Raw genomic sequence first — 27,625 nt, 5'->3', positions numbered from 1 at the left:
AAAGGAAAACAAAAAATGCTTGGTTCAAAAGTTTCATATTATATGGAAGCCCCAACACGTTGGATCTGCACTGACCAAGAGTCTGTGTACCATTTAAATTTAAATAATAAAAACAAAATAAAAAGTTAAAAGTCAGTTTCTCAGTCATCCCAGTCACATACCAAGTGCTCAGCACCCTTCTGTGGCTTGAATAGAAATTTCTTTGGGGCAGCACTGCCATAGACTCTGTGGTGTCAACTCAAAAAATGTTAACTCAGGCAATTCAACTGCACTTTTACAATCAATAAAGCTAACTACTCCCCTGGAATATCCAAACCTTCCAAATTTGTTCTCTTACATATGATAAGGCATGATGAGCTAGATGTTCTCTCTGCCTTCTTGTTTAGTTTACATGTCTTTATAAATACTGCTAATTCTGTTAAGTTACTACAGTGAGTCTGTCACCAACCATGATGCAGTTATGTGTGACTCAGAGCAGTTTAATGCAGGGTATGGGTAGTGTGAGCCTGGGGAGAAGGAGGTTCATCAATCTACCTTGAGTCTCACCATCGTTACGGAACGTTAATGATGTTGGCCTCAATTTAAAACCCATCTGAGGCATTATGGATTGGCAACATTCAGTTTCACCAGCACTGGGAATTTCTGAGATATAATCCTAGATCTTTTGCTAATGAGTATTGTGATATGGGGACTATCATTTAACTTCTGAGTTTCGCTTTCCTGCCCTTAGAATGGGGCTATTGCTGACCTAACTAACCCAGAGTCCAGAGGATTCATGAGTTAATATTCTCAGGGAACGCCAAGCTCCTTGCATGAAGGCAGGCTGTGCATCATGATTTCTATTCATTCTCATGAAGCAGCTGGGAAACATTAGGACTGGGGTGTTACTCCTTCTAAAATGCATCTTCTTTTCCACATTTTAACATTACCTATGTTCCTAGAACCTTAAATCTAAAAGTAAACTGGGCCCACAGGGAGAGCACACTGATGTAGTGGCAGTATTCAGATCATTTTTCCTTCCCTTAGTATGAACATAACACCAGCCCCTTGCAGCAGGATGAAAGCAGTAATTGCACTGTAAATTCTCACTGCATGAGCCTGGTGGTCAATCTTATCAGATGTGGAAAGAAAGTTCTACAACAGCACAATTACACTGTCAGCACTCACATGCAATGATATTCCCATATCTGTTCTTCATTCTGTTCTCATCTTTCTTAGCAGAATCCCATGGTGCAGACTGCCCTTCAAAGAAACTCTGGAAGAGGAAGTGACACTAAGCATTACAATTTGGTGCAGTAAACAGAGGGATCTTAAGCAAGGAAGGGTCCTTAGAAATGTGGATCAAGGGTCAAGCAGGAAAGAATGCCCATGGGGATGAGGTAAGGTATTGATTATTAAGCTGTTTTATACTTGAAACACTTCATTTGTCTTTTCCTAAACTTTTTTCCCCTATAGTTAATATCTTACAAACATAGGGATGGAGGTTGAAGAGTGAACCCACAATTTATTTGTATAATCCTGTAAAAATGGTCACATGGTCATACCTATCCTACCTGAATGATACAGAAAACATTAAATTTTTCTCAATGTCTTCATCATATTACCACTTCTCAATATTCTTGTAGAAGACAGGAAAACATCTCTTTCTTTTTCTCAATATTTGCTAACTGAAAGGAGGTTATTTTTGATTAAATAGTGAAAGTAGGTAAGCTAAGACTTTATGACTTTAAGGCTAAAATCCATTAATATACTCTGCTGGAGTTTTCTCTTCACTTTTAATGGAGCTTAGATGTCCATTTATTTAAGGATTTGGCATTATTATGCCCTGGGTCTTTAATCTTCATGTTATTAGATTTTCTTTCAGTTCCAGTTATGATAGAAATGTATTCTGCCATCAGCGGACAAAGGAAAAATAATGGGACTTTTATTTCCACTTTAGTCCATGTGACATCTTTTTGTGAAATCAGCTATACTGGAGATTATGGGAAGAATAGTAGCAAGAAAGATTTAGCAGAACTGGTTTCTTTGCCACAGTTACCCTTACATTTCTTCATCCATTTGGGAAACCAGAAGATTGCAAAGGAAGAAAAAATATATGCAGAGCAGCTGCATTATTCTGAAATGTTTGAGGGCCATAGAACATGGCACCAGGATCATGTGCCCCCAGATGGCTTTCAACAAGTTCTTCAAAATGGAAACTCTCCCTTACTTGCTAATCTCCATTCCATCATCTTGGCTACTTCCCCCACCCCCTTGCCAATAGTTGGTAATTAGTCTGTGGTTCAAGTGAGCAATACTTATTCCTTTTTCTTGGCTCCATTCTTTCTTACTAGATAATTTGCTCTCCTTGACAAGGCCACTAAAGCACCAAATAGGACACAACTATCCACAGATCCCAGGGATTCTCTGCTCCTACCACCTGCATGTCACATGGCACCCAGACCATGTAGATAGGGGACAGTGTTTGGCATGTTCTGCAGTTTCTTTGTCTATCTCTGCCACCAAGCTGTGGAGTCCCTGAGAGCAGGGACTGCATGCTTATCATTTTTATTTTCCCAGAACCCATGCCTAACCAACTTTAAAAGACGTTATTAGTGTTCATAACAAAGCAGTGACTTTAGAAAAATGATATTTGTTTAATAAGCTTATCTTAATCCTGCTGTGAAATCTGAACACTTTCTTCCTTCTGACAATGCATGTCTCAGCCCTCCCCACTCAAAGCTCTCCCAGGGTCAGAACATCTACTGGAGGAATGCCGCAGTCTGGCTGGGCACAGATCAGGAGCCACTGAAGCAGGAACAAACTTTATTTCTGAACTCCATCAGCACACTCCACACACGCTCCCCGGGAATACTCCCGAACGCCACACGGCTCCTCCAGGAACCAGCAACTGGAAATATCTCCTCCGGAAATCCCTCCTCCTGCACTTCCCCAACCAATGGGAACTCTCCGGGAATCCCCAGGAGAACTCCAAAGTAGCGGCCAAGGCGGATAATAATGCCTAGCCTGTCAACCAATACTGTTGACAAAATGCCAGGGGCCATTCCAACTCAGCTGTGGCTCTCAGCATCTCCCCCTTCTGTTTAATTAAACAACAAGCAATGTGGCTTAGGGACCGTGCCTGTTAGGTTGTCCAATACAACAGAGGAACCCAGGGAATGAATGCTACTACACACAAAGAAATCGCAAATCTTCGCCTATCCAATGATTTTGCAAATGTCATTTGTATGTGGATTACATTGTTCTGGGTGCCAAAGATTACTCCATGCCCCTCACTTGTGAAAGAACAAAAATGAAGCCTTTTTCTCCTTACACTTGGTATTAAAATGTGTATGTGGGGGAGGAGGGGTTGTGGGCATTATTAGCTCTCAAATAATACAAAACTAAAAAATTCTGTTTTATTCTAAAATATGCCTTAGTTCACTTTTTTCCCCAGGCAACAAACTTTATTAAGCCCAGAGAACACCATAAGGAAAATAAAATTTCCCTCTATCCAGGAATCATAAAACTAAGAGGAAAGAGAAGCGCAGGAGGAAATTATGTTGCAAAGATATAAAGAGAATTAGAAAAAGGGTTGGACCACTGAGGATGGAACTCTTGCTACAATGAATTGTCATATACCTGGAAGATATTTTTGTTGTGGCCCTGTTCGATAAGGTTAGTAGTAAGGTAGTGTCACCCCCTCCTCCATGAAAAATCTTAACTAAGCTTCTCCAGAAATCTTCACCATAATTGATTTTAAGACTATAAGCAAAATAATAATAATAATAAGTTCAACGTAGTTAAATTTTCTATTTTCCTGTTGCTTTATTTTACTTGGCCACTGGCCAGGAAGAAATCAGCACTCCAGGTGCTGAACATCCCTTTACTTGTTTTTCACAAACATGTATCCAGTATAGTAGTTTGTAGAAGTGTGTTTGCAAATGCAAAATGTGACAAAAAAAGACAAATCCTGTAACAAGGCCTCTGGCCTTGAGCTGGGCTTCACAGAGATGTCTACATTTCTAAGATAAGAGAAGTTACCAGTTGGGCTCCATGGTAACAGCTGGCAGGGGGAGGAAAGAAAGGGGGAGAAGAAGCTCTCCCCTTCTCAGGTGTTGTCCTTAAAGGGTTAACTTGCTCAAAACAGTGAAAGAAAAAAGCTGCTGTATGTGAACTTTTGCAGACTGTGAACTTCTGAGCCCCTCCCCTTATATGCTGGGTATAGAGTTCTAAAACTCAGTTGGGGTCAGGGAATTAATTGATTACAGCAAAAGTTGTGCCCTCTGAACCTGGCTGCAGTCAAATTAAACTGTTTCCTGCTGTCGTCAGTGCCTTGCCTGTCTGTCCCTACAACAGTAGAAAGAGAATGCAGTAGGGTCACATTCGGATTATTTATGCATCTCAAAGGCAATAGCAGTCCTTGCATGTTTGTTTATCACAGCCAGGGAATGCCATTTCTCCTCACCCTTCTTACACTGCACAAACAGGACTTTTTTTTCTGTAACCCTCTGCTGGGAATATTTCATGTTTTAAATCCATTCTGCCCCACTGGGCTAATATTTGAGTTTAATTTTAGTGACATCTGACACATAATAAACCAGATGATTATAAAGTGACATCCTGTTATTTCCAAGTTCAAAACATTAGCTCCTTTGAAATTCCACTGTGTGACAGACACTTTGGGATGCTGGGGGTGCCCTGGGCAGATGGGTAGGAGGCCCACACTCTACTGTGATCATTGTTCTGCATACCACTGGGCATAATTTTACAAATGCTATTTTTCGCAATTGACATTTTTAGTGCTGAGTGATAACTGAAAATAATGAGGAGATATTTTCACTTTTAGGATGACTATTACGTTAGACAGGATTCAGCTCTTGGAAGTGCACAGCTGAGTGATGACACATTGTTTTTTCCCCTGGGATCACAAATAAGTTAAATTCTGAACAGAGAAAGGGAGGATACTGGAGCTGGGACTGTTCATTTAAACCTTTTGAAATCATGCCCAACATACATGCAACAAACCCTCTGCATCAGTGCAGACTGATTAGACCAAGTCTTTTTATCATCTACCCCACCCCCACCCCATCCTATATCCTTCTTCTAATCATTGCACCAAACAGTATTAAAACTTCAATCTCCTCCAGAGTGGCCACTGACTTTCTCAATTACTCCTGCAATATACTGTGGTAAAGGGAAATATTCTCACCTAAAATTGCAGTTGGCACAAATGGGTCTGTCATACATCGTAAGCAGGTCAATGCAGAGAAATTAAAAAGAGAAAGAACAGTAAATGATTGATGAAAGGTCCCCCATCTTCCCCCATGAAAGCCTTAGGTACAGCACATCCAACAGAGTGAGCTCCTAAAGCACCACATGGCGCATGGCACTATGGGAGGCTGATGGGTTCTGGCTGCCAAGGGGCCATGAAGAGATGAGAGGATGGAAGGATCTGTTACCTGGGTAATAGGAAGTAGGCACCGATGTGCTCAGTGTGTTTGTTTTCATTGTAAAGGATGATGGTGATGACACAGCTGTTGATAAAGGAAAAAACAAAAACAAACAAAAAAAGGCTGGTCAGAAGCTGTAGAGTCGTGAGACTTCAAGCACCATGCTCTGAAATCACCTTGATTACTCCAAGCAGGTGACAGAAAGAAACCTCCCAGATTCACTCAGGGACACATGGCAAACACCATCATCCCCAGGTATCTCTGGGTTGTTACTTGTCCTCTAAGAGAACAAACAAACTTAAAGACTTTTCTTCCCTTCAGTAGATGAATGGATAAAGAAAATGTGGTATATATACACAATGGAATGTTATTCAGCATTAAAAGAGTATAAAATCATGGCATTCGCAGGAAAAGGGATGGAGCTGGAGAATATATTGTTAATTGAAATTAGCCAATCCCCAAAACCCAAATGCCGAATGATTCTCTGATTTAAGGATGCTGATCCATAATATGCTGGTGGTGGTGGGGATTAAATGAACTCTAGATAGGGCAAAGCTGAAAAGGGGAGGGATGGAAAGGGAGGGGGCATAGGGGTAGGAAAGACGGTGGAGTGCGATGGTCATCATTACCCTAAAGTACATGTATGAAGACATGAAGTACGTGACTCTACTTTGTGTACAACCAGAGATATGAAAAATTGTGCTCTATAATTTCTATTATGAGTTGTAATGCATTCTGTTCTCATATATAACATATCAAAATTTAAAGACAATAAAAGGAAAAAGAAAGTTCAAAGCCAGGTTCAGCAAATCAGCAAGGCTCTCAGCAACTCAGTGAGACCCTGTCTCTAAATAAAATATTTAAAAAGTGCTGGAGAAGTGGCTCAGGGGTTAAGTGTATTGGGTTCAATCTTTGGTACAAAAAATAAAATAAAATAAAATAAAAAATTGAAAGAAAAGACTTTTCTTACCCCATAGCCCAGTAGATAAATGCAACATACTTATAACTTCTAGCTTTTCTTGTAGTAAATCTGCCATTATATGATGCTGACATTCAAGGCTTCTGAAGAATACTGGGGATGCCAGTGTTTTGCAGGTTGCTAATTCCTGTCCTTCCTCACATTTTGGAAATGGAGAGAACTTTCCATACTGACATGATTTGATTTATGAAAAATAAAGCTGATATTTAAGGTGAAAGCTACATGTCTCCACATTGCCTTATTAAATCCTTATAAAAAATGCTTGCATCCCTTCAAAATATTACTCTAAAACATTCAATGCTACCACACCTTGTCCTTCTGTTTTTAAAAAGAAAGTCAATCCAATCCAATCTATCCAATTCCAGTAAAAATGGCCAGTTCCTAATTTTAAGGTAGTATGTCAACTGTCTTCAATATCTTCACTGATTCATGATAACAGCACATAAATTTCATAAATATATAACAACTTAAATATGAGTAAGGTGGTTAAATATAACTAATATAATATATATATTCCTCTGACGTACTTACATGATTTATTTGATGCCAAGTGCTGGACCAGGACACTAATACCCAATTACACCATTATATTTGTGGGAAGTGTCCCTGTGGACACTGTATGTTATAACTATTCTGATGACATGTTAACATATTTCAGCTCTCAGGGGCAGTTCCAGTATGACAATGCCTTTACCTGTGTTTGTATTTTTAAGGGGATGAATGAGTAAGTGATGGGACAAAGACCAGAACCCAGGCTATCTGTCATTTATATTTTTCTAAAGTACAGAAGGATAACATAAAGTATGTTTCACCCAGAAAAAATAACTGATGAAAACAAGAACAAAAATAACTGAGTACTTGTAAACTATACCAGTGTTAGTGAGAGTAATGCCTCTTTAATATCAGCAGAACACTTTACACGGTTGGCTAAAATGGACAAAGCAGATATGAAATAACTGTTTATTTTTGCATTTTTGTTAAAACAAGAGAACGCAAAATACATTTGTCTTTTGTTACACAAGTTAAACCTGTTCCCAAATATGTTCTCCTTTTGTAGTATAAATTATGCTGTATTATATAAGCACATCTCATACTTGCTTTGGGGGACAGATTATTCCATACGTTTTGTAAATGTGTTCATGCTTACGTTGAAATTCTCCAATCACATTTTTCTCACTGTCTCATTTCTAAAAGCAACTCAACTTAGCTTCTAGACTTTTTCCCAGCCTTAAAAGATATTGCACTTTGCAGATTTGTAATGGGGATGAGGTTGGCAGCCAGTGGTCTAATGAATGCCCTTCCTGAAAGTTCCTGCCCCGGTACTTTAGCTCTAATTTTAAGGACGTTAATAGAATATGATGAAAAAGTTTACCATCAGGGACGAGACCCACTGACTGCTAAAAGAGTGAGAGGCAAACAGGAAGACTCCTGTGGCATTTCTTGGCTGGCTTTGAGGCATCAAACAATGCCAAAGGATCAGCAGAGGCAGAGGGATGCCAGCTTCTGGCTGCCTTCTTTCCCTGAGCATTTTTGGATTTCCACAGATCCACTGCCTTCTTAAAAAGAAACTTCCAAATTACACTTCCTGTCCAGAGGCAAATCTCTCTGTGGTTCCAACCTCAAAGGCCTTGAAGCTACTAATGTAGGTTCCTACTCTTGGGGCAGGTCATTTTAAGCAAATGTATTCGTGAGAAATTTCATTATGAAATTAAAAACTTTGGAACTTTAATGGGTTGAAAGTGAAACCATAGGTTACATCCGCACAGTCCCTTCCTTCTCTCTCACTCTTTCTCTTATGCATTGTGTGGTGCTGAGGATGGGACCAGGGCCTCACATGTGCTAGGCAAATGTTCTACCAGTGAGCAACACTCCTAGCTCCTGTGTTCCTTACCTTCTGATGCTCAAGAAATAACTGCTGCTACAAAAATACCAACCTTGTATGTAGCTCAAAGATCTTCTTCACCCCTAGCCCTCAACAAATACAATATAGGCCATATATATTATAGCCATTAAATATATTACATATGTGCTTTTAAAAGAAAAATATAACATCTACTACAAGAAGCAGAGAGACTCCAGTGACAAAATGGGATGCACTTTGTGGTATAGTGAGAACCACAGCTTCTATATCTATCAGTCAAATGACATTGAGGGGCAAAGAAAGGCGACCAAAAATGAAAACCAAGCAGCACCTGCTCGATGTAAGACCAGGTGTGTGTGGAGAGCACATAAATGTAGGAGAAAAATTTGGGATGATTGCAGCCACTATGTACAGAAAAAGTAAGAGACTAAATTCTATGAAGTCTCAAGGAGCAATGTGAGGCTGGGAGCAGGCACAGGCATTGACCATGCTGTGATTGAGAGAGGAGTGGATGGAGAGCCACAGCACCTGAACAGGCTGCCATATGCACTCAGGACACAAGGACACCAGCTCTCACTGTCCAAACTCTCCCAGACACTCTCTCTGCTCTTCTGCTCCACCAGCCTTTATGTGCATTTCTTAGGTAACAGCAATGCTGCACTCTCCATCTCCACGCTGATCAATGACCTGATTATGCAGCCGGGGTCAGTAGCAGTCTGCAGGGACAGATTTCACACAAAAGGATAAAGAAATCTCTGACCTTGAACTTGATGAACTTGTGCTGTGGCCTATAAAACCAGCCATGGCCATGTGATTTACCTGTGGTATCTGAGATCACAAGGGACAAAACAACTGTTCCTTTTTTACATCATATAATCAATCTAATTGTTAATTCCCTGAAATAATACCTTGTACCTGGATCACAGATGGAAGCAAGGGAAGGTATTAGCCTAGCTCAGTTTACCCACCTGGTGTGAGGTTTAAGACTTGTGAAATTGAAATGCGGTTTAATTTATTAATTACCACTCATAGCCCTATAATGAAGGCAGAACCTGTCAGCTAAACAAATAAACAATTAACTTGTTACTGCCATTTAGCAAACTGTTTTACAACAGGCTTCCCTTGTGCAATTCCACACCTGGCTTGCTTACAAATGGGACCTAAACAAAGAAAAGGATGATGAGAAACAGGTGCCTCCTCCTCAACTGGAGGAAGCCTTCCTGTCACTGCTCTGGAAGAGTTTACAGACTGTGGTCTCTGACCTGGTCCTATCACCTTTGGAACACCTTTGCTAAGCAAACCATGAGATGTAGTATTTCCAGACCAGGTAAAGTGAGTGGAGAAAGCAATATGGCATAACAATTCTTAGAGGAAAAATAAAGTCTTGTTTTGGTTTGTTTTTTAATCCCTCAATGCTACCTGGAATCCCAGAAAGCCATTGGGTACACTTACATCTCCTGTTTAGATTGTGTATGTCCATGAAGGAGAAGGCTTCATCGCAGCTTGTGCCTTGCTCTGCATAACTCTTGTCCAATGAGTTCACCATCACAGTCATCTCCTTCTGGGTGCTGCTCATAGTCTCCTTTCATTTCTTGGCTAGTTTCCTTAAGGACAAAGAATTCAATTATGTAGACATGCATGTGAATGGAAACTGGAGCTCTGGTAGGCACATTCAACATGTTCAGGAGTAACCTCTACTGAAAAAATTTTACACATTCATGATTCATTGATTTATGTGCCTTTAGTGTATGCCATGCTGCATACACAGATATGAAAAATATCCACTGCCTGTCCAAAAAAAATCAGCCTAAAACAAAATGACTAATGATACTTGTGCAATGCAATCATAATCTGCTTACTGACATTCTCTCAAAGACATTGACTTATTACTGAATTATTGTCTATACTGCCATATACGGTTTTGAAGAGAAGATTCTAATAAATATTTGACAAAGTTGAAATACAGTATTTCTTGACTTATGATGGGGTTACAACCCAGTAAACTAAAAAGGTTGTATGTGAAAATGCACTGAATACACTCAACTATGAACATCACAGCAGGAACATTTAGCATGGTAAGTCCTGTTGCTCCCTCTGTCAGTGGAAGATTATGCAAAAAGGCCCAGGACAGTATTCCCTGCATCCTGCTCACTGACCACCTGAATCTCATAATCTAAAATTACAGCTACCTATACAAAAGCCATAAAAAACTAAGGGAAACTAACATAAATATACAGATAAAGCCATTTTTTTACAGGCCTTACCACCAGAGGTTGTTTTATGTTCCCAAGTCAGAAAAGAATAGAATTCGAGATTGCTTAAGAAGGAGGGATAAACTGAGAAGGGTTTTTTGTTTTTTGTTTTTTTGTCTGATACCAGGGATTGAACTCAGGGGTACATGACCACTGAGCCACATACACAGCCCTATTTTCTATTTTATTTAGAGAAAGAGTCAAACTGAATTGCTTAGTGCCTCGCTTTTTGCTGAGGCTGGCTTTGAACTTGTGATTCTCCTGCCTCAGCCTCCCACGCAGCTGGGATACAGGCATGCCTCACCACACCTCGCAAGTGAGAAGGTTTAAGACCGCAGAACCACCATACCAAAACCCCTGTGAAAAATATACAAATTCTGTCCAAGCACCTAGCAGTCTTTACAAAGAAAAAAATGGAAGCTATTTCTTATTAGAAATAGTGTGATATCACTGAAATTAGTTCACACACATGCAAGACTAGAAAGGAGAAAGAACCATCTTGACACTGGTTGGACCAGAACATAGCAGAATTTAAAATGGGCCATGTAATCAAAATTGTACTCACATTAGCTGATTGTGAATAGATTGGAAGAAATCACAACATTAGACAATATAGATAACTTCATTATATTTACAAATGATACACAATCCAAATGCTTCCTTTCCTGAAGTTATAATCATCTTTTAATTTCATAATTTGAAGTCAAAAGTGTTTTTTAAATTGTATTTATTTATTTAAGTTGGAGATGGACACAGTACCTTTATTCATTTTTATGTGGTGCTGAGGATGAAACCCAGTGCCTCACACATAGTAAGCAAGTGCTCTACCACTGAGCCACAACCCCAGCCCCAAGGCAAAAGTTGTTGATTAATAAGTTGCCCTTTTAATTGCAAAGAGGTGATGGGAAAAGAGATACATTTTTAAGCACATAAAGGGAAATCACCTATAATGTCTCTGACAGTAAATTGAAACATCATATGTTCAAAGGAGAAGTTATAAAGATTTTGAAAGGTCAGGTAGAATGACCCTCTAGTCACTGATACCCTTCTCTTGACACCTGCAGATCACCTTCCCCATGGAAGATCATCTTCTCTTCCAGCCATGCTGGTGTGGAGCCAGAGTCCATGCCTGCCTGTTCTTGTCAGGTGTTCTGGGCAGCACACTCCATCTCTACAACTAACTGTGCTCACAATACATTTTCTCTCCACTTCTTCATCTGCTAGCTTTTGGAAAAACATTTTTAGACCAGGTCTCCCAGGAATGCTGCAGTGAAGGACTGAGATAATTAGCTCCATAATTCAGGCAAAAGGCTCACTTTTTGCATGAATTTCTTTGATTTGCTTTGGACTGATTTATGCAGATAATTGCTTCAATATTTTTATTTTATTTATTTATTTTTTTTTTTTTTTGCTGTTGTTATTCTGCCAAGAAAAAGAAGCACAGTCAATTTTACTAGACCCTACGGGCCTTTTCTTGCTTGAATATGTCTAATTCTAAAGGTGAAAAAATGACAACAAATGTGCTTCTTGTATTGTTGGGGGTGGGGTGGGGAGTTGGTGGATGGGGGAGGCATCATAAAAGGCCCTCATAAAAGCTAAGCTTGTAATGGAAAAGTTCTTTCTCCTTTCTAGTCTTGCATGTGTGTGAACTAATTTCAGTGATATCCCACTAAACACTTCTTACTGATCTTCTTTGAGTGCATAAGAATCCCATTAAGGACTTGTGGGTCCATGTCCAAATCAGAGGTCAAGTCAGAGACCTGGACCTTTAAGTTAATATCCATTGAACACATACTTTCTGTCTATAAACCTTCAGTTTTCCACTCAATGTTCTCAGCAGGCTTCCTGCATTCATTCTGTCCTTCAAACACAGTTTTGCTCCCCTCAGATGCCCCCAATACAAATGATGCACAAGGCAATAAGAAGTGGTGGAGAGGGGCTGGGGCTGCGGCTCAGTGGCAGAACGCTTGCCTTGCACGTGTGAGGCACTGGGTTCGATCCTCAAAAAAAAAAAGAAATAAAATAAAGGTATTATGTCCATCTACAAAAAAAAAAAAATTAGAAAAAAAGAAGAAGTGGTGGAGACTGGAGAAATGGAGGGGAAACAGTGTCTCAACTCTTCTGGGAGGATGCTCTGTGGAGATCCCAGTCATATAAAGTTTCTGGAGAAATCAGAAATCCAGATCTTATGTCAACTCAATTTTTAACTGTTGTTAAATAAATCAAATTTAAAAATAAAACATACTGGCTGGCCCTTCTGCACTCCATAAATAATAGCACTGAGCAGCTGAATCATTTTGAAATAGAAAGGAGTAGAAAGTAACATAGAACACTACCACCATATGTCAATACTCTGCTTGCAACATCTTGTTAATTCCTCATGCACATGCACAAATTATTACTCCCTACTTTATCTTCTTATTCCCTATTTTATAGATGAGGCAATTGGGTTTCAGAGACATTAAGCAACTTTCCTTAATGGAGCTGATATTGGAACCATGAACTCTGAACCCCAAATCTCTAATTTAGAAACAATATGATTTATCATGTAAAGTATTTCATCAATTTACATTTCCTATAAGCAATACTGTAACTAAGTTAATTTTAAGTGTGGACACTCCATCATCCCAAACTATAATGCTTTGAAAAAGTTGGGTTATTAGCACCTAGCCAATGCTTTACATTCACAAGCTGGTGGCATCCAAAATGCTTGTGAACTGAATTAGTTATCATCACACCAAAGCATAAGTGAAGTGAGTTCACTGATAACCCATATGTTAAAAGTAGCTTGCTTAGTCATGGAAATTTTAAGTCATTGTTTGGGAATTTTATTTGATCTTATCTGCAGTTCAAAGTTCTCATCCATAATCATAGATAGTTAAGGAAGTTAGATTTAGAACTGAGGCTCTGTTATAACTATGGATAAACTGGAGGTACCCCCCCACACACACACTCCTGGCTCCTTGTTGAACCTTGTATTATTCTTTTAAGTTGAAAACCCTGAAACCTACTTGAAAAACTTTGAGAACTTAATGAAATATTTTAAGGCTGGAAACTCCTAACATGATTTTCTTTGCAATCATATCTAAAGACTGAGTAAATTTATTCGTTTATATTTTTCAAAACATAGTTTATCTGAAATATTTTAATCTTCAATCTCCAAACTTTTACTCCATGAATCAGAAAGGCCATTAGTAATTTAAAAGAGAAGAAAACAAAAGAAAAAGTAAAGGTTCATATCAACATCTATAAATAGATCATAAAACCATTGAGAAAGGACTTGCAGCTTCCAGTATGGCACAAAGAGAGCTTGGAAGTCATCATCCAATCCTAAGAAGTAAAAGCTGGACAAATTGAAAATCAGCAACTCTTCTTACATCTGTCAGAGACTTGAGGTCACAGAGCAAACAACTGCCTCCCAAATTGGAAAATCCAAAGTAAATACAATGACAACTTATGGGAGTCAAAGTCCTTGAAGAAAAGCAAGAACCACTACAGGGACATAACCTAAACCATCATCGACCAAGTGCTGGAGGTGCTCTGTGGCCCAGGCTTAGAGTGAGAAACGCCAGGGACCGGAGGGGAGGGTGGGGGAGGATGACTAAACTTAAGGGGTCTCCACACTTTTGAGAGTTAAACCTCCATGAGCTTTTACCATGTTCTCACAGTGATGATCAGAAGCAAATCCCCTTATGCTTTTAGCAGGATGAAATGGAAAGTGGCCATTTTGAAATATGCCAGAACGTTCTGTTCTTTTTTATATATATTTTTAGTTGTAGATGGACACAATATCTTTATTTTTATTTATTTATTTTTATGTGCTGAGGATCAAACCCAGTGCCTCACATGTGCCAGGCAAGTGCTCTACCACTGAGCTACAACCCCCAGCACAGAACATTCCTTTCTTAACAAGATGCTATATGGTTTGGATCTGAGCTGTCCTCCCAAAGATCCTATTAATTCAAGAGATGAAAATGATTTATATTATGAGACCTGTAACCTAATCAGCCCATCCTAATTTGAATGGACTAATTGGGTGGTAACTATAGGCAGGTGGGGCATGGTTGAAGGAAGTAAATTATTGGGTGTGCCCTGGAAGGGCTCATCTTCCCTGTAGCACCTCATTTCTCCACTCTGCTTCCAGTTTACCATGAGATAAGCAAAGCTCCTCTACCTTCCACCATGATGTTCTGCCTCACCTTGAGCCCAAAGCAATTGCGTCAGCTGATCATTAATTAATTCTCTGAAAACCTGATCCCAAAATAAATTTTTGCTCCCATAAGTTGTTCTTGACAGGTATTTTGGTCACAATGACAAAAAGTTGACTAACACATAAGACTTTCCCTCAAGAAACACTATTTTAGCAGAGCTAACCTGCTGGAATTTTATTAGTACCTAAAATGGGGGAAAGGAAATACCGAATTCTACCTCTCATTAACCATTGTGTCCCACTTAAGCGGGAGGTGGGGAGAGCTGAGAAACATCTGTGAGTTCATAGTCCAACTGCATGCTTACTAAGAGTTTTAGAAAAAATCATAGCATTACAGAACACCTCCCCTGTCCTCTTGTTACCACATTTAAAACTCTATTCACTGAGGTCCTTTTTATCCAATATATCATGTTTAATTATCAAGGAAGAACTATAAGGTATACTAAAAGATAAAAATAGAGTTTGAAGACTCAGAGCAAACATCACAACCAGACTATAATATGGCAGAGATTTCTGAAAATTTAAAACAACCATGATTAATATGTTAAGGGCTCTAATAGGTTAAGTAGACAACATGCAAGAACAGATTGGGTAACATGAGCAAAGAGATGGAAATTTTAAAAAAGAACAGTGAAGAAATGCTAATGATAAAAAATCCACTGTAATGGCAATGAAAAAATGCCTCAGATATGCTTATTGGTTGATTTGGTTCTGCCAGGAATGAATTTCTGAGCTTGAGGATATAACAATAGGAACTTGCAAAACTGAAAAGCATGAAAAAACCAACAAGCAAAACAACCACCAAATTAAAAAACAAAAACAAAACAAAACAACAACAAAAAAAACCAAGAACAAAATATTACAAAACTGTGGGACAACTACAAAGGTGTAACATGTATGTATACTGGAGTGCCAGAAGGAGAAGAAAGAACAGAACAGAACAAACATGTGAAGCATGATGACATTTCATGAAATTCATGTCAGATGCTCAGAGAACACCAAATAAAAGCCAAAAACATCTACACCTAGGCGTATCACATCAAACTGCAGAAAGTCAAAGAAAAAAAAAAAAAAAAACCCTGACAGAGCCAGATGGACAAAACACCTTACTTATAAGGAAAAAAGCTTTTGTTACATTGAACTTTTCAGAAATCACATAAGCAAGAGAGTGAGTGAAATACTCTTTGTTGATTAAAAAAAAAGCCACAAATCCAGAATGTTGCTTTGTGTTTTTGTTGTTGTTTTGTTTTTTTTTTTTGGTATCAGTGATTGAACCCAAGGGTGCTTGACCACCAAGCCACATCACCAGTCCTTTTTATTTTGAGACAGGGTCTCATTAGGTTGCTCACCATCCCGCTAAGTTGCTGAGGCTGACTGAATCTGTGGTACTCCTGCCTCAGCTTCCTGGGCTGCTGGGATTACAGGTATGTGCCACCACACCTGGCCAGAATATTGCATTCTATGAAATTATCCTTCAAAAGTGAAGAAGAAACAAAGACTCTTTCAGACAAACAAAAATTAAGGGAATTTGTTGGTAGTAGAGAGCCAATCACCTGTCATGCCTGGAACAAGAGAAATCATCTCAAAACGCAAACCTATGAAAAAAATGAGAGTCAGTGGGTGAAGGTTTAAGAACTCAGGGACCACAATGGACACTTCACAGATATTGAGCTCATAAGTGCAACTGCATAGTCACTTACACACTGTCTATAGCCAAAATGATGTTGTCTGAAAGCCGACCATGGTGATCCTGAAGATTAAGGTGAAACTGGGTGAGCCTCCACATCCAACTGGCATCTCTGTCATTTCATGATGTTGGAGCCAGTCCCAAGAAAACACTATAAACCAGAACATGCAAATACTATGTATTTTGTTTTAATGTGATTTGTGACAGTGTTGGGTTTTTTAATATTTATTTTTTAGTTGTAGTTGGATACAATATCTTTACTTATTTATTTTTATGTGGTGTTGGGGATCGAACCCAGGGCCTCACCTGTGCTAGATGAGCACTCTACTGCTGAGCCACAACCCCAGCCCAGTGTTGGTTTTATAATAGCATTTCTTTTTATAATTCACTCTAGTCTTGAACAAAGCATCTCTTTGAATAGTTTATTATGGAGAACTGTCACACTAAATTACCCGGAAATGGTGAGGGAAATATGTACATTGTTCACTATAAAATTACATAAAAATCTGAATATGAAAAAAAGTTCTTTAGAAAGAAGAAAAATGATATAGACCATAAACCTGGATGTACATAAAGAAAGGAAGAGTTTTATAAAAGAAATAATGGAAGATATATATTTTTGTTCTTAATTGATCTATCAGATAAACATTTACTCAAAATAATAACAGCAACAAAGCATTTGATGACTACAGATTATTAATAAGTAAATACATCGATGATATAAGGGAGGAAAAAAGAATACTTTGCTATTATAAGAACATGCACCACCTGTCAAATAGTATACTGTTATTTGAAGTTAGGTTTGCATTAATTGTAAATGACAACTGCAAACTCTAGGGCAACCAATGCAAAGTGAAAAGAATAAAGAAGCTAAGAATGTACAGAAAATGGAATAATATTCAATGTTCAATTAAACTAAGGCAGAAAAGATGGGGGAGACTAAAAGAGGAACAAAGAATAGGGCCACAAACAGAAAACAAACAATATCCCCCCTAAAAACATGATAGGTTATTAATAGATCAATAATCACTTTAAATATCAACAGTTTACACATATCAAGTAGAGGACAGAGACTACCACAGTAGATCAGAAAAAAGACCCAACTATATAGTCTCTATAAGAAAATTACCATAAATATAAAGACACCCAGAGATTAAAAACAAAGGGATAGAGAATGTAGCATTATGTAAAAAACAATCAAGAGAAAATAAGAATAAGCTATATTAAAATTAGCAGAAAACTTCAGACCAAGGAAAATTATCAGGGATAAAAAAGGCATTTCATATGACAAAAAAGGGTCAACTCTCTAAGACTACTTAAAAATCCTTAATGTGTATGAACCTCTAACAATGCATCAATATGTACAAGAAAAAAGTGACAGAAGTACAAGGAGATATAGATGAATCCACTCTTAGAGTTGGAAACTTCAATATCCCTCTGTCAGTAAAGGACAAGTCCAGCAGGAAGAAAATCAGTAAGGACACAGCTGAACTCAACAGCACCATCAATCATTGGATATAACTGACACCTTTAGATTATTTCATCCAACAACAGCACAACACGCATTATTCTCAAGCTCACAAGGACTATTTAGAAGAATAGAACACATTTTGTTCCATAAAACACACCTTAAAAAATTTAGAAAAATAGAAATCATGTAAAGTATGTTTTCAGATGAAAACAGAATTAAACAAAAATTCAGTAAAGATAGCTGAAAATCCCAAAATATCTGATAAAAAACAACAGGTAGGTCAAACAACAAATCTCAAAAGAGATTTAAATTTTTTTCAATTAAATGAAAATGTAAATACAGCATCAAGTTTTGTGGGATGCATCAAAAGTAGTGCTTAGAATGAAAATTATAACATTGAATACATATATTAATAAAGAAAATATGAATAAGGAAAATGAAAAAGAAAATTAAATCTGAAGGAAGCATAAAAAATAAAAATTAGTGTAAAAAATCAGTGAAATGGAAAAGAGGAAAACAATAGAAAAAAACACCAAAATGTGGTTCTTCGAAAAGATCAATAAAATTAATAAGTTTCTGGACAAACTAAGTGAAAAAGAAAGAAAACAAAAATTACTAATATTGTAAATGAAAGATGGGACATCATTACAGATCACACAGACACTAAAAGAGCAATAAGGAATATTATGAACACATCTGTGCCTACAAACTTGAGAACTTAGATGGAACAGGCTAACAACTTGAAAGGCATAATCTGAAAAACTCAAAACAAAAAGAAATATACAATCCTGATGAGGTCTATATCTATTAAAAACATTGGGTCAATAATTAATTATCTCCACCATGCATGTGGGGGTGGGGAAGTACATGTCTGTAATCCCAGCAGCTTGGGAGACTGAGACAGAAGCATTGCAAGTTCAAGGCCAGCCTCAGCAACTGAGCGAGAACCTAAGAAAATTAATGAAAGCCTTTCTCAAAAAATAAAAAATAAAAATAAAAAGGGTTGGATTATAGTTCAGTGGTAAATTACCCCTGGGTTAAATTCCCAGTACCCTTTCCCATTAAAAATCTTCCAAATCAGCACTAGGTTCAGATGGGTTCACTGCTGTATTATAGCAAATATTTAAGAAATTGTTTCCATTCTCCACAATCTCTCCCAGAAAATGGAAGCAGAAGGTATATTTTCTAACTCATTCTGTAAGGACTGCATTACCCTAATACCAAAATCAGATATTATAAGAAAAGAAAATTGTAACCAATATCTGTCATAGACATACAAGCAAAAATCTTCAACAAAATAATGGCATATTGAATCTAAGGATTTTTTTTTTAAATTATACATTATGACCAAGTGGGACTTATTTCAGGGATTCAAGGTTGGTTCAACATTTGAAAATAGTGAATGTAATCCATCACATCAAATAGGTACAAAGGAAAAACTACATGATCATATTAATAGATACAGAAAAAACATTGTACAAAATCCAATATCCATTTATTATAAAACCATTCAGGAAACCTATAATAGAATAGAGGGGGAATGTCTTCAACTTGATAAAGAATATCTACTAAGATCCTATAGTTGATACACTTAATTTTGAGAAACTAAAAGCTTTCTCAAAAAGGTCAGAAGCAAGCAAGAACATCCCCTCTCTCTAACTCTTTTCAATATTTATTGGAAGTTTTAGCTGATGCAATAAGAAAAGAAAATAAAACATAACAGGAGGGAAGGAATAAAATTGGTTTTGTTTACTGCTAACACAATTGTCTAGAAAATCTAAGTCAACCAAAAATGCTCCTAAAACTAATAAGCAATGTCATAGGATACAAGGTTAATAGACAAAAGTCAACATGTTTCCTCTCTCCCAATAATGAACAACTGGAATTTAAAATTAAACACAAAGTACCATTTACATTAGCACCCACAAAAGTGAAATGAGTTGGTAAAAAATCTAATAAGTATGTACAATATTTAGAAGAAAACTACAAAACTCTGATGAGAGAAATCAAAGAACTAAATAAATGGAAGATTCAGCGTTAAGATGTTAGTTCTTCCCAAATTGATCTATAGATTCAATGGAATCTCAATTAAAATCTTGGTAATTTATTTTGTTGACATGAAAAAAGGGGATTCTAAATTACACATGGAGAGGCTCAGAATAGCTACTATAGTATTGAAGAGGAACAAATTCAGAGAATTAACAAACACTATACAACTTCCAAATTTACTATAAAGCTATGGTAATAAAAACCTTGTGGCATGAGCAAAACAATACATAAATCTCTCGGCAGAATAGAAAGTGAGAGAAAAACCTACATAAACATAGCCAGCCAACTGATCTTTAAGAAAGGAGCAAAGGTAATACAAATAGAGCAAAATTGATCTTTTCAACAAATGGTGGTGGAACCTACAGCAAAAACACATATTTTGACAGAGACCTTACACCCTTTACCAAAATTATCTCAAAATGGATCACAGAAGACAAAAAGGTGAAATATAAAACTACAAAATTCATAACTGAGAACATAGGAGAAAATTCAGATGATCTTCATGGTAATGGCTTTTTAGATAAAACATCAAAGATATGATCCATGAATGAAAGAACTAATAAGATGGACTTCATTAAAATTAAAAACTTCTGCTCTGTGAAAGACACTATCAAGACACTATTCACACTGTATGACATTCTGGAAGGCAAGACTATGAAGACAGTATAAAGGTCAATGGTTGTCAGGGGACGGGAAAGGGAGGAATGAACAGGTAGAACACAGAGGATTTTTAGTGCAGGAAGCTACTCTATATGATACTATAATGGAGGATAGATGTCATTATGGAGTTATCAAATTAGAATGTGCAACACCAAGAGTGAACCTTAGGGTGAACTATGAACTTAGGTGATATATGATATATTGATATAGGTTCACAAATTATAATAAATGTACTGCTTTGTTAAAAAATGTGGATAGTGGGGGGCTGGGGTTGTGACTCAGCAATAGAGTGCTTGCCTTGCAATGTATCAGACTCTGGGTTCAATCCTTAGCACCACATAAAAATAAATAAGTGAAATAAAGTTATTGTGCCCAACTACAACCAAAAAATAAATATTAAAAAAAAAGAACATGGATAGTGGAGAAGGCTGTGTGTATAATAGGTGGTATATGGGAACTCCATATTTTGTTTGCTATAGTTTGGACCTTGAGTGTCCCCCAAAGGCCCATGTGTTAAAAGTTAGCCTCTAGCTTGGTGCTATTGGGATGTGGTGGAACCTTTAAAAGATAGGGCCTAGTGGGACTCTGATCTTTCTTTCCTTCCTGACTGCCATAAGCTGAATGCTGTATGCTTGTCAGCAATGTGTCTCATGGCACAATACTAAATGCTCCCTACCCATAATGTGCTGCCTAACCACAGGCCCTAAAGTACAATGAGTCTACCCAGACATGGACTGAAATCTCTAAATTATAAGACAAAATAAAACTTTCTTCTTTTTAAGTTGATTATTTCAACTACTTTGTTAAGTTATAAAAAGCTGAGCAACACAATGTTTAAATAAAGCCTATGAAACACATTGCAATGCTGTATGGTAAAAAATTAGAGGAAAGAGTAAATAGTCATAGCCCTAAAGTTAGAAATCAGGATAAAGCCCTAAAGTTAGAAATCAGGATAAAGGGGAGAAAGATGAGAAATGTGTAATGAATTCCAATTAAAGGAAGGGTCATTATATTTCATGCTTATTATATCCTAAACCTTCGGTTGTGTTTCTTTTGTGAGGCAAAACAAAAATAAAATAAAATAAATAAATAAAGTAAGGGCAAGGAAAATGAGAAAAAATGCCCTGGCTTGTATTAGCTACATGACAGGTATGAATCACATCTTATAAAGAAAACCCAGTGAAGAATGAACTTGTCAGCAATGTGTCTCATGGAAGGGCTGGAGGACAAATGGCTGTGGATTAGGAGAACATGGAGGAAGGAAACAACTCCTCCTCCTATTTTCCTCTCTCTAGCAGAAGTGGGTGGCCACTGTAGGAGGAACAGGTTGAGAAGGCACATCTGACACCAGTACCAGTGGATTCCAGGGGAAAGATATCAAGGGTCATCCTCAGTGTGGATGCTGCTTGCACACCTGGTTCACTGCCACTCAGGGTTGTAGGACACAGTTTACCCCAGAGCATGACTATCCCTGTCCCTGTAGGCTCTGCTGCTAGGAGCTGTGCCTGAGCAAAGGCTTTGTAGCACTGACCTGAAGTTCAAGTATTTCCTATAGAAAAGGCATTTTCATTTAAAACAACCTTTCACTTAAATATTATAAAGATTTTTTAAAGCAAAACTTATAGATATGGAAATTACATACAAATGACTTTTTAGTCATGGCTTTTGTAATTAAGTGTGTGCTTAGACTTAATTAAGCTATAGGGTAGGAGCTGGAACCAAAAAGTACTTAACTTCTCTCACAGTAGGAATGAAATAGCTATTGGTTGAGTCAAACAATACATATATTATACCCAGTTTGCCAAGATTCAACTGAATAAACCTAAATGAATAAAGAGCTGTCACCTTAAAGATAAATTTATGCAAATTACCAGACAATGTTTTTAAAAGTTATAATTTTAAGGAAAAAAACCACAGCAGTTGGACTTCTAATTATTTCAACTTGAACATGCATTACAACAGGTGATAGAAATATAATGTGAAAATAATTGGCAAAAATTCACAGGATTTTGGGTAAGACAGGCATTTTTAAGTTCATTAACTCTTTTAATTCTTATTAACAGACCAGTGAGGAAATTAATATTATCATCTCTCCCTTAGAGAGAAGGAAACCAATGCAGTCATGTTAAGTTGTCCTAGACCCTAAGGCCTGAGACCTTTAAGCATCTGGCATTGTTTTCCAATGTGGAGATGAAATCATCTTTCTGAAACCATCACTGGCATCCTGAGCTGAACTTCAGTAGTTGCTTAAGTCTGGACACTGTAAATAAATCCTGGTTTATTCTGTGGCTGGGAGTGCACAGTAGTTGACTTAAGTAGAAGTGTTCTTCTGACTCTGCTGTCTTATGTTGGGTGACCCAGAGGTAACAATGCCATGGAGTGCCTCCTTGGCTGGCAGGGTATCTGTAAAGGAACATGCACCAGAGCGTCAAAGCAATGAAATACGTGGATCTCTCTGTCCAGTGGCTGACAGTATCTCTCTTGGTGCATTCACATATATATGACCATGTGTATTTCATGCTGCAGAAACTCAAAATAGAGTCATATTGTATGAACTCAATAAAAATTCATCTTTCTTACACTTATAATTTGAAAATATTTGGAAAAGGCTGAAATTACATGTGTTGCAAAATATGATCACTCCCAAATCATGGCACAAAAACATGACTCTGAAATGGCCATGATTATCATGAGTTAAAATAAAGAGTGAACCAATATTATCATTTATTACAATAAAAATCATGAAATCCTTAATTAAGTTGACATGTGAGAATAAAAATAAGTCTAATAATAAAGTCTCATATAGGCCCTCACTTTCTTTACTTTTGGAACTAAATTAAGAAGAATGCCCATTATATTGTGGAAAGAACAGGACTCCCTCAAATTTTCTAATAGTAGTAGACTTTTTAATAAATTAAAAAGAACGTTTTTCTCACCCTTGAATTTCAAAGAGATCTCTGGTTACTAAGCATCCCTCTTTGTGGGGGAGCCACCCCTGAGCTATTTGGGAAGTCTTCACTCAGCCTTGAGCCAAGGAGATTTTGGTTTGGCATTGCAAGCTATTCTGTGGCTCCTCCCACTTAACGGATTGCACAATGCACATGGCCTCTGTCTTCCATGAGCTAGAAAGACTGATCTCACAGCTCCAGAGTTGGTCGTGACCAATTGGGAACTGGACAGCCCACCTCCTATCTTATTTGATGAAAAAACATTCTGTATAAAGTCTTTGAAGTTCCCCCAAATAAATAAAGAAAACATGGGCTCTCACTATCTTTCCAGTGTGGAATAGACCCCTAAGGTCAAAGAGCTGTCAGGCCCTCACTTTCTAAAACTACTTTCTGTGTCCTGTGGTTTTTTTCTGCTGCCTTCTTTTCTTAGATTTATTTCACAGCCAGCCTGCTTCACGAAGAAGAACCCCAAATTCCATCGCCCTCTCTGGAAGTGGGTAAGCCTCTTCTTGGGTTGGGAGACACTGTTTTGTTCTCAGTCAACAGGTATTTTACTAAGCCTGTAGGCACACATTAAATGCCAGCAGTGTGAAGACAGAACTTTTTGCTCCTTTTGCTTAGAGTTCATCCCCTGTCCTATAACAGTACCTGGCACCTGATTGGTACTCACCAAATATTTAAATTCTTATTATTCTGATTGCATGATTGATCATAATATCTTTATTTAAAAAAATATGTGATGAACATCATAGTGTGTGAGGGGAGGCACAGCAGCAGTCAGAGGGAGAGACAATCACTGATGCATAGTCAGTGGCTCTGAGGAGGGCTCCTGGCTCCAGGAGGCTGAGCTCCCATTCTATAAATCAAAGTCTAATAACCTTATATAGGCCCTCACTTTATTTACTTTTGGAACTAAATTTGAATCTAGGCTCTTCTGAACACATTCTGCAGGAGGACATATAAACACATACACAGTCTGCCCTCAAGATCCACCTGCACATAGATCCCTCCTGACAAAAATATCTTCCATTTGGGAGTCACTCATGGCTCCTGTGAGCACCAAAATGTAATTTCTCAAACCAACTGAAGATTTTAAACACTAAAGAAAGCCAGCCATAAAAATAATAAGTGCAGTATCTGTCATCCTTAGTAATATTCTGTTTAGTTTTCTCTCTCACATCAGGGCAATATGAATCCAGAGGGACTGGAATCAGTAATGGCACAAGAAATATGAAACTGGTATAATCCACAGTAGAGCAGAATTGAGAATAAAGTGACATTAGTATTAGCAGGTCCCTGCTCACAGTCAGCTTATGCTGCTAAATTCCATGTGTGCACATTATCTTGAAATTTAATGGTTTCAAAAATGTCACTCTGCAGGAAGACTAAAATGATATACTGTTGATTCTCCATCAGACTATAAATACTAGTGAGAAAAAGAGGGGCTTTTCATGCATGTCACATTGGAATAGTACTCCCATTTCCCTCTTGATGATGTCTGTTAAGCTTACTAGAAAACCTAGGAATGCCTCTGCCTCATAAAATTGGGGCAAGACACTGGTATCAGTAGGCAAATAGGGATTCAGTAAAACTGCATATTCTGGACCCTAATTGAAGCACTGATGTTATTATAAAATCCAGGTAAAACCTTGGATTACAGGATTAAGTATACAAGAATCTCATAAACTTATAGGTTGAAACTGTTATTAAAGACTCTATTCCAGGACGCCACAGCACGGGCGCTGCCCGGTCAGCTACAAATGGTGGCGGCGACTTCCCCTCTGGAGGCCGGGACTCCACCTCCAGCTCCTGGCTGCCCTGCTCTGGGAGGCAGCAGCAGAGGTGTTCTTGCCTCTTGGCCATACCCAGCTCACCAGGCTGGCGGAGTCACTGGCAGAGGGGGCTATAGTTGTGGAGGCCTCCACATTTACTGAACAAAGACTGAACTTTTACAGACACTTTTTATAAAAAGCCTCTGTGGAATAATGCTTCAGATTGAATAATAATAAAAGAGTTCCTATTATGAGCTCCCAGATTCTTGCACAGCCTCATTATTGAAGAAAGTTCATTCTGAAAATCTGAAGCAATTAAAGGGTAAATATGATCAGGTTATCTCCCCCAAGTTCTCAGCCTGAGAAGGAGAATCATTTTTTGTCAATCTAATGAAGCATTTAAAGATGAACATAAAGATTATATTAAAGTTCAGAAAGCCAGAGGCTTAGAGCCAAAGACTTGTTTCAGAAAGATGAGAGAGGACTATTTGGAAACCTGTGGGTACAGAGAACAGGTTGACTCCAGACTCAGGTATAGAATGTTTGATAAAGACCCCCATTGGGAACTCTCCAGACCTACCCAAGATCATGCAGTACTCCACAAACAGTGGAAAACCAGGTACCCCAGTGCTTTACCAGCTCAGGACAACAGGCTGAGACTCTCTGAGCTACTCTCAGCTCCCCAAGGACTGTTTCTTAGAGAAACTAATGCTCATGAAACTTGGTCAGTGAGAATATAATTGTGGTTCATATGACATAGAATCCAGAGTTCACCTCTCCTCGAGAAACAGCCCCAGTGCCCATCAAACCAGCCATAAGCAGGTACATCAGAAAGGGAAAAGGTACCCAGAGAAAAAACAGCGGAGGAGCGGCTCAAGCATCAGAGGAAAAGAGGTTCTGAGGAACTGGATTTAGACACTGGAGCTCCAAAGAAAGAAAGCAAAAGTGAAGACAGAAAATGCACAGATCAGTGCAGAAAAAAACTTAAGAACTGAAGGAGAAAAAGAGCCAAGAGGTAGACTTTAAGAAAGAGGGCTGCAAGCACAGAAAAGCAAGGAAGGGCCAAGGCAAGGAGAGGACAGAGGAGGAAATGCTTTGGGACCAGTCCATCTTGGGTTTTGAAGTGCTGTAGCTGATTCTCCTGGGGTTAAATTGAAAAAAAGAGTTGCAGAGCTGGGTTTTATGGTGCCCACGTCCTTATTGCTTTCTTTTGTGAACAAGCCACAGAACATGAAGCAATTCCTGTGCTTTTTCTCTAACAGGGAGTTACTGTTCCTCATTTTCTAAAAGCACTATTACGTTGTTCTTACATATGATGCAATTTCTTTTCAGAAGAGTGGCTCTGCTTTTATTCATAAACCATTATTATCGGATTATTTTCCCTTGGGAGATCATATATTTTAAATTGGAGGATGAATATAGACTTTGCAGAATTTATTTCTTGGTTGAGATTGTTTTAGTTTTGAGTGGGATTTTTTACATTCATTGGTTTTCTCTATCCAGCAATTTTAGTTTTTTTTTCCTTTGTTAGCTTTAACAATATTATATTTTCTAGGTTGGAAAGTGGAACATGAAATATATTATAAAATTGTAAGCTCATATTTCATATAGTTTTAAAAGTTTTGAAGAGTCTCAATACAAAATCAGTTCATATTCTGGAAATGTTTATAATAAAGTATTCTAATTTAAAAAAAAACAACTCCTGGGGACTGGGATTATGGCTCAGTGGTAGAGTGCTTGCCTAGCATGCATGAGGCACTGGGTTCGATCCTCAGAACCATATAAATGTAAAATAAAGATATTGTGTCCATCTAAAACTAAAAAATAAATAATTTTTAAAAATTTAAAAAAACAACTCCTGGTTAATTTATTCAGGAGCAAATATAATCTACTTCTTAAGGGGCCCTAGTAACTGGCATGAAATGTGGAAACTAATGGATGTGCAAACTTTAACCCTTCAGGAAGGGATGTCCTTTTGTGTTGGAGCCAGATATCATTTGCTGGGCAGCATGGCTCCTTGAAAATGTCCACATCCTAATGATGGAACCTGTAATTATATGTTAAGTTACATGGCAACATGGAATCAAGGGTGCAGTTGGAATGGAAGTTGTAATGATCTAAGCTTAAGATAGGAAGTCCATCCTAAATTATCTGGCTGATACCACAGCATGACATTTTAAGAGGAAGAACAGCAGTAGGTTAGAGCAGTGGGATGTGAAGCTCTCAGCCCACCCTTGCTGGCTCTGAAGATGTGGAAGGAGCCTCATGCTAAAGAATATGAGTGGTTTCTAGAAGTGGGAAAAG

At 37.9% G+C, this 27,625-nt stretch overlaps 1 protein-coding gene and 1 pseudogene across 5 annotated transcripts in view; one reads left to right on the top strand and one right to left on the bottom strand.

The window, feature by feature from the left end:
- Positions 1 to 27,625, bottom strand: part of LOC139702195 (receptor-type tyrosine-protein phosphatase gamma-like) — a 146,434-nt gene that overhangs the window by 64,381 nt on the left and 54,428 nt on the right. For 2 of the 5 annotated variants that reach the window (XR_011704784.1, XM_071602696.1), the window contains exons 2-4: positions 9,725 to 9,876; positions 5,442 to 5,516; positions 1,168 to 1,255 (exon numbers count right to left, since the gene is read on the bottom strand). Coding sequence is in view for 2 of the 5 variants with exons in the window: in XM_071602696.1 (XP_071458797.1) it covers positions 1,168 to 1,198 (31 nt within the window). In the remaining 3 variants the exon portion in view is untranslated. Of the gene's footprint in view, positions 1 to 1,167; positions 1,256 to 5,191; positions 5,222 to 5,441; positions 5,517 to 9,724; positions 9,877 to 27,625 lie in introns of those variants that run through there. The other 3 variants (XR_011704785.1, XM_071602697.1, XR_011704786.1) reach the window with 3 other exon arrangements.
- Positions 16,476 to 26,453, top strand: LOC114098697 (lysine-rich coiled-coil protein 1-like; annotated as a pseudogene).

The sequence above is a fragment of the Marmota flaviventris genome, chromosome 16 (assembly GCF_047511675.1).
Source record: "Marmota flaviventris isolate mMarFla1 chromosome 16, mMarFla1.hap1, whole genome shotgun sequence".
NCBI classification, from domain to species: domain Eukaryota; kingdom Metazoa; phylum Chordata; class Mammalia; order Rodentia; family Sciuridae; genus Marmota; species Marmota flaviventris.
Note: the sequence above shows the minus strand (reverse complement) of the source record. Positions and strands in the feature narration are given on the sequence as shown.